Genomic DNA, 7,792 nt, shown 5'->3' with positions numbered 1-7,792 from the left:
ATATCCCTGGAGGACCATGGAGGAAGCTGGATCCGGCACTAAACAAACGATATTACCATGGAAAAATAGTGGGATGCGTTACACACACTTGAAAACAGTATTTAAAAAAATAGAACTCTCACATCTTCATTTACCTTTCTGGGCCCAAACCCTCCAAAACACCATAGTGAGGCCAGAACGGGTATTAAACAAACAACGGTACCACAAAATGCAGTGGGATGCACTACACACCCTTAAGAACAATTTTCACGAATGAAAACACAAAACTTGCGTACCTTTATTAATCTTTCCCAGACCAAAATGCCTCTGGAACACCTCGGAACAGGCAGGAATGGGAATGCAGAAGCATAAAAAACTGTGGGATGCACTAAAAACTCGAGAATTCGTGTAGTTCAGTTTAAAGGTACTGCCCAAGACAGCCCTAAGTGAGCCTGTGGAGAGTTCCTCTTCCCGAAGGTTCAGCTGTTTTGCTTATTTATTGTCCATTCCGGCCCGTTCCATAAGCATTTGGGTCCGGAATGGGTTAATTAAAGCGCTAGAGTTTCACACTTCATCATTTTCTAGAATATTGTTCTTGAGTGTCCGTAATGCAGCCTTTATTTTGCTTAATGCTAATCCCAGCCTGTTCCAGAGGCATTCTGGGCCCAAAAGGTTCTGTATTTTTTTTGTAAAAATATTTTTCTCGAGTGTCTGCAATGCATCCCACTGTATTATGTATAAAAAAAAGAAAAGAAATAATGCATATTTTGTTCTTTCTTCAAGCATTCATTTTAACACACACACCCCTTCCAGACATGAATAGGGAAGGGAGTAAAGGGTCACTGTCGTGGCCTGCCCTCCTGAAGGTTGTGTTTGTGTGGCGAGAAGAGCGTCTTGGAAACCATCACAGGGCTCCCTGCCTCCCACTGGGCACTGGCGCACTGCTGATGGTTTAATGCCTCTTCCGGCTTTTACCCTGCCCGTCGCTTCGGGCCCGCTGAGCACTGCCCCGCCGCCTGCAGCCCGCGGTGCGCCGAGGAGAGAAGGGCGGGCGGGAGGCCGGGCGGGCCCCGCCTCCAGCGAGAGCGATCTCGAGCGCCTCCCTCCTGGCCTGGCCGCTGCAATCCCTTGTGGTCGAGTGGGACGTGCGGCGGTTCAGCTCGCCATGGAGGCCGCGGGGCTGCTGCGCGGGCTCCGGGGCAACTGCCTGGCGGCGAGGGGGCGGGGGGGCCGGCGGTGGCGGTTGCGGCCAGTATCTCAGGCCGTGGCCTTTTGGTCGTTCGTGGTTCTGATGGCGGCGACCAGCACGGAAGAGGCAGGAACAACCGAAGAGCAGGCGACCCGGGGCTGGGGCGACGAAAAGTGCCATTATTACGCGGGGGGCGAGGTGTACCCTGGAGAGGCATTGCGGATGCCCACCAGTGACCACTCCCTCCACCTCAGCAAGGCCAAGAGTAGGTGCCCAAGAGGCCCGTCGCGCCGGAGGGAGGGGGGCTCGGAGGAGTGCCGGACGGGGCTCGGAGGGGGGGGAGAGGTACCACAGAGCCCCGCTTCCCCCAAATGGCCATGGCGCGGAAGCGGGACACTGGGGAGTGATGGCGGGTAGAAAGAGGAGCCACCGCTCTCCTCTAGGCTCCTCAGCCCAGTTTCCATCGTTGGAAAGGCGGGGGGGGGGGGAGACACCCCACAACTGCGCTCTTTCTGCAGCTTCAATTTTATTATTTCTTGAAAAAAGATAATTGAGGGGAAGCTCTAGCCATATATGGGAGACCCTGTTGGGAAAGGAGGCGAAAATATTTAACGACTAAGTGCCTTGTGAACCACCTTAGCAGAAATGAACTGCAAATCATTTTTAAAAGGGTTTCAGAGTTGGATTCCCTCCCCCTTAGTGGGGCGAGAATGCGTCGAAAGCAGCCATATCGGTTCCTCCCCTTTTTTGCCAGATGTTTGCTTTCAGTTGACTAGACTCAGTGGTTGATAACCTCCAGCAAAGGACACGTCAGACAAAGCCTGTCGGTTTAAAATGGAGAAAGAAGAGAGAAAATTCAGATGCCAGTTTGGTGTTTTGTACCAAAGTACATTGAACTTCACTTGTAATGTATTTTCCAAAAATGCTGCTTTTAAAGGAGAATGCAGGATTAAATTGCCCTGTTAGAAATGTCCCACCAAGGTTATAGATGAGTTGCAAAGTCCATCATCATACAAAAAGTAGTATCATGCCCCAGATTTGTACATGCAAGGGTTCACTTGCTGCTTCTGCTTCAAAAGTTACTGTTAAAGCAAAATTTGAGTTCAGTGGCACCTTTAAGATGAACAAAGATTTATTCAAGGTGTGAGCTTTTGTATGAATGCACACTTCCTCAGACAATGGAACAAAAATCATAGGAGTTACTGTTAAATATGCAAGCTGCTTGCCTTTGCTGCAAAGTAGCAAGGAACATTCTGCATGCACAGATCTCTTGTGGGCTTTTTAGAGTTCTGGCCGAAGGCTTTGTCACTGGAAACTACAATAATTAAGTGCTAATTGCATGTCTCTTTATCATTGAAAGACTTCAAATTGCAACCTTGGGTAGCTGTAATTAAATACAGACTAAAGCAACAGATTTTGTACATAGAAACACAAACCTCTAATTGTCCACAATAGTAGTTCCCCAGCCATTTGTCCATAATTTCTTAGCTGTGTAGAATAAATCCATTGGAAAAATTGGAAATGATCTCTTCCTTTATGCAGCCTCCTTTATCTCTGAAAGTTTGCTGTTGAGGCCTGGGGGATTCCTGGGAACAAAATGGCATGGGGTGGCAGTGGGGATACAGAATTACTAGGAGAAATAAACAGATTTGGCAAGCACTGCCAAATCACTTTTCTTGCTGCAGTGCCCGGTGTTCTTCCCATTTTGTTCACTGGTACACGTCCAGAATTGTATCTTTAAAGTGAAGAATATGTATTCATCATGTGTACAGAGATTTTATAATTTTATTTAAAATGTTTTTAGTTTCTAAACCAGCACCTGTCTGGGAAGGAACTGCAGTCATCAATGGAGAGTTTAAAGAACTGAAGTTATCAGATTATGAAGGAAAATACCTTGTATTTGTCTTTTATCCTCTTGACTTGTAAGTAAAACTGCCAAAACATAATGCATACATATGTCGACAGTACTGGACTTGTTGGGTTACCAGGGGATTTAGCAGATATTATTTGCTACTTTAACATCTCTACTAGTTGCAAGGACTGAATAAAATACTTTATGGAAAGTAAATATAAATATGAAAAAATATAAATTGGATACTTATGTCTGTAGATGTCCCATGGAAATCATCAAACATACATATTTTGCAAGTTTGTACAATATCTGATATGAGGTTAAAGACTGATCTCAGCACTTATATTGTAAAACATCTGGGAAAAACCTTCAGTCCTTTTAAAGTTATTACTTCTTGAATTTAAGTATTTCTGCTTTCATAGAGTACCAAGAAAAAAATGGGCTCACTGATTTCCATAAATGAGAGACAATTTCATATACAGAATAATGTAGATTTTCTGATCATTATTTGCAGTTTTAAACTAGTTTAATGTATCCCAGTACTTGTTACGACCCACATAAGACTTTGGGATCTTTTTCTACCAACATATCTATCTCACAATATTATTCTGGTATGTTTAAAGGACATTTCAAGTACTGCAACAAGATTTGCTAGCAGAAATATTTTGGAAACTGATCTATCTCAGAAAACTTGCATACGTTATAGAGAACATTTAATCTGTATAGTGATATAACTAATCAGGAAAGTATCTTTTTGTGCTCTGTTAAATTCAGAATATAATTTTCCATTTTTATATTTCAGCACATTTGTGTGTCCAACAGAGATACTTGCCTTTAGTGACAGAATTGAGCAATTCAGAGCAATAAACACTGAAGTGGTAGCTTGTTCAGTTGACTCACAGTTCACTCATTTAGCATGGTATGTATGCTTGTTTTGCTTGTGCAAATTATTAGCAGTTGCTTGTTAAAACTTATGGCCAAAATAGCAAATATTTTGTGAAAACACAAGTCCCTATGCAGTTGAACTCTTATACCTGCTCTTAGGAACCTGCAGCTGTTGCATGTGCATAATTCTGTTCCTAAGAGGGAAAACGGTTGGTTTCACCGTGCATCTACACATGGAACTGTGTGTACAAAAGGGAGTGGAAAGGAGGAAAGGACACCTTGAAATGCAATATGTAAGAGGCAAACCTTGAAATCTTAATAGAAATATTTTCATAATAAAAATTAAAATATTTATTTAAAATATTTCTAAGCGTGCTTTTCGCTTAGCACAGCTGGGACCAAGTGCAATTGACAACAACTAAAATGAAATAAACAGCCATGCAATAACAATATTTTTGAAAACAAAATAAAACCCAGAGGGCTTGCATCTCATAGCAGCTAATACATCTTAAGTGCCAACAGCCCAAGAAACACTGCTAAGATAGGTCACATAAAATTTATTATCTGTAGTGTTTACATTTGTTACTAAAAATGAATGTTTCTTGGTCAAATAAGATGTATTGGTCAAATAAAAAAAGAACTGTAATACTTTGTGTAATAAAAATAATCAGCTTAATTGTACATGGCAACATTTGTCTTTTGTTAATTTTTTCCCTCATTACATGGGTTGGATCCAGCTAGTTTTTCCATAAGGAAGGGGTGATCTCAGCTGATTCACTTTCTCAGTGCATCCAACCCTTGTTGTGCCTTTGTGTGCAAGAGTCCTGTGACTCCTAACATTATTGGAGGGAGGGCACAGGATGCTGATGGGGAAAGGAGAATGACAGCTAACGTAGTTCCTTTTTTGCAACCTAATAAATTGTGGTAAAATCTAGTTTAAAAGAAAAAAGTTGGATTGCTGATTATGTTTTTGTTATTGATGATTAAAAGTTGATTGTATAAAGATGTGAAAGTATCTCCCTTAATTAGTTGGTTGTCTTTATATTGTAATAGGATCAATACTCCACGAAAAAAAGGAGGCCTTGGACCAATAAAGATACCACTTCTATCAGATGTGACACACCAGATTGCAAAGGATTATGGAGTTTATCTGGAAGATCAAGGCCATGCTCTCAGGTATAGTTCTCATTGTTGGATCCTCCTGTTATGAAAATTAGAAGAATCGTGCTTTGTTTTTCCTCTTGCTATACAGTACTGTTGTATTTCTCGTACCAGATTCTGTTTTGGGGGAGGGGAAGTAGCAAGGTTAAAAGTAATTAATTTTACAACAGCTGTCTACTGGAAAGAGAAATTAATGGATCACAATAGTAGAATGTTTTGGGGTAGCAAGAGAACAAATCTTGGGTTTGGTGTTAGCAAATCAAATGACTATGTAATGATAGAAAATTCAGCTCTAAAAGAATCTCAAGTATTATAATAAAGTACAAGGAGGACCAGGCCCTGGCACAAATCAGTATCTGAACAGAGCAATGATTAACATTTCATTTATTCTGTTTTCTGTGTTTTCACAGAGGCCTTTTCATTATAGATGACAAGAAATATCTACGACAAATAACAATGAATGACCTACCCGTTGGCAGATCTGTGGATGAAACTCTTCGTCTAGTTCAAGCATTCCAGTACACTGACAAACATGGAGAAGGTACTCACCTTTTAAATATTTTAGTATTTGAAACATTTGTTTGTTTGTTACATTTCCATACCATCAGGGCAGTTTACAATAAAAGTTTGTAGATCTCCATTTTGCAGGCTCTGCATAACTAAAACATATAATTGTAGATACTGAACTAGCCATGCATTCCAGAATATAATCCTGGATTCAGGCTCATTACTGTTTTTACTCCAAAGGGTTTGCAATTCTAAAATGTTAGGCCCTGCAGAGGGCTTTGAACTTCAGGTAATTGTTTTCCCTTAAATATGATGTATGGAAATTGCTACAAAGCCAGAGTGGTAGCTGTGAGTACTTCCATTGGTCACTGTTTTGTATGGATGTAAACATCCTAACTGAAGTTATATGATACTGGCCACTCCAGGCTTGCATTTTGGCATTAATTGGCCACGATGTTCTACATTGGAGATCTTTTTGTTCACTGATAAAAATTTTACATTTCCCACAACTTTTATCACACCTGTATGCAGGGTATCTTTTCTGTTGTCTGAAAAAAAATAAAAACTAAAAGCATATGAGAGTACAGTGATACCAGTTGTTTGTTTAGAAATACCTCGTTATTTTAGAATTCAGAACAGACTCTTCATGGAAAAAACAATATAGTATTTAGCATAATTGTAATGATGAAGCAGTTAGCTACCATATTAACTTATATTGTTGCCTTTTCAGTATGCCCTGCTGGTTGGAAACCTGGCAGTGATACAGTAAGTTGGATTTGTTTATTTATTTGATTTTTTAATTGCCATTCACCCAAAGGATCGCATGGTGACTTAGAACATCAAAATCACATAAATGAGGTAAAAACAACCTGATTTAGAACATTAAAATCACATAAACAACCTAAAATAAATAACAAATATAAAATACTAACATAAAATATTAAGCTATCAAAAGGCACTATCAAAGTGCTGTTTCTGGTAAATTTTTGCTTTGTAATAGTTTTACAACTAGTTGTGATTAGGAGAACTTTATAGGCTTTTGGTTATTTAGGAAGTTTATATATCACATCTCCAGAACCTGCTCAAGGCAGCTCACCATTAAAATAATATCAACAAGTAAAAAAAGATAAGTCAATGAAACATACCAGGGTGTAAAAGTAGCATAAAACAAACAGAGGTGAAAAAAGAGCTGATTGCTTTCACAAATAGTACACTAATTTCTTCCATGCTAAAAAATTGTGCTCTAGCTCCTTTCTATGTAGACATGATATACAGTTATATTCAGAAGTTCCAAAACCTACTTCTGATATTTTTTTACAAATCATATGCAAAATTGTCAGTGTATTCAAGTTAGTATATAGGTGCACTAAGTACATTGACAGGTGTAGCCATGCCTTTTAAATATGCTTAATTACATCAAATCTGACTCTGCAATCAGTGTGGTGGCCAAAAGAAAAGCTGGAAATAGCTGTGCACTTGAATACACTGTTCATTTAGGCAAATAATTTCAGAGATGGTGTGACTGATTTTAATCAAATTAAATCTAAAATTAAATTTAATCAAATTAAAATCCCTCTTTTAATCAAAATGAGCTTTTGTGTGCATATATATGTGTGTGTGTGTGTGTGTTTTTATCTATCTATGAAAAATTGTTATAATAAATTTGTATTGGCTTTGTTTTTATAACACTGTTCTTTTCCTTATACAGATAATTCCAGACCCTGCAGGAAAACTGAAGTATTTTGGGAAATTTAGCTAATTCGTCATTCTAAATAAAAAACTAAGAAGTTGCAAATAAAGTTCAGTTCATTTTGATGTTGCCACTTGTGTTGATTTACAGATAAGCTGAATAAGACACTGATGTGATAAACACTACTGAAAAAGTCACAGACAAAACACTTAAATCAATGGATGTAAGTTTTGCCACATTACTTGCCAGAGTCAAATTTAACACATTGTACATCCCAGTGCTATGTTTATTTTTTCATATCCACACCCCAGTTAAAACAAACACACCCGCTCAGGCCAGCCCACCCCCCCCCCCATTAAAATGCACACAGACACACCCTCTCCTGACAACCCCCCTGTTAAAACACATACTCCCTCTTCTGCCACTCCCCGAGTTACAACACTTTCTCCCACCAACCCACCCACCCTATTAAAACAGCACACTGCCTCTCCTGCAACTCCCCTATTCCCATTAAAAGAAATATGCACAA

General features: G+C 39.5%; 1 protein-coding gene across 1 annotated transcript; it reads left to right on the top strand.

Annotated features, from left to right (window-relative positions):
* The first annotated feature begins 1,100 nt into the window (after positions 1-1,100).
* Positions 1,101-7,388, top strand: PRDX4 (peroxiredoxin 4). Its single transcript, XM_077343040.1, has 7 exons — positions 1,101-1,433; positions 2,973-3,090; positions 3,823-3,939; positions 4,959-5,081; positions 5,477-5,607; positions 6,304-6,338; positions 7,282-7,388. Exons 1-7 carry the CDS (start codon positions 1,145-1,147, stop codon positions 7,330-7,332), a joined length of 864 nt encoding a protein of 287 aa, XP_077199155.1. The 5' UTR covers positions 1,101-1,144; the 3' UTR covers positions 7,333-7,388.
* Positions 7,389-7,792: the final 404 nt, after the last annotated feature.

Source organism: Paroedura picta, chromosome 6, assembly GCF_049243985.1.
Source record: "Paroedura picta isolate Pp20150507F chromosome 6, Ppicta_v3.0, whole genome shotgun sequence".
NCBI classification, from domain to species: domain Eukaryota; kingdom Metazoa; phylum Chordata; class Lepidosauria; order Squamata; family Gekkonidae; genus Paroedura; species Paroedura picta.
This window is presented reverse-complemented; position numbering and strand designations above follow the sequence as displayed.

Excerpts from the sequence above, each read along its gene's own strand:
- PRDX4 (XM_077343040.1), top strand. The coding sequence starts at position 1,145 with ATGGAGGCCGCGGGGCTGCTGCGCGGGCTCCGGGGCAACTGCCTGGCG. Across the intron at positions 1,434-2,972 it reads CCACCTCAGCAAGGCCAAGA|TTTCTAAACCAGCACCTGTC; the intron begins GTAGGTGCCCAA and ends AAATGTTTTTAG. Across the intron at positions 5,082-5,476 it reads GATCAAGGCCATGCTCTCAG|AGGCCTTTTCATTATAGATG; the intron begins GTATAGTTCTCA and ends GTGTTTTCACAG.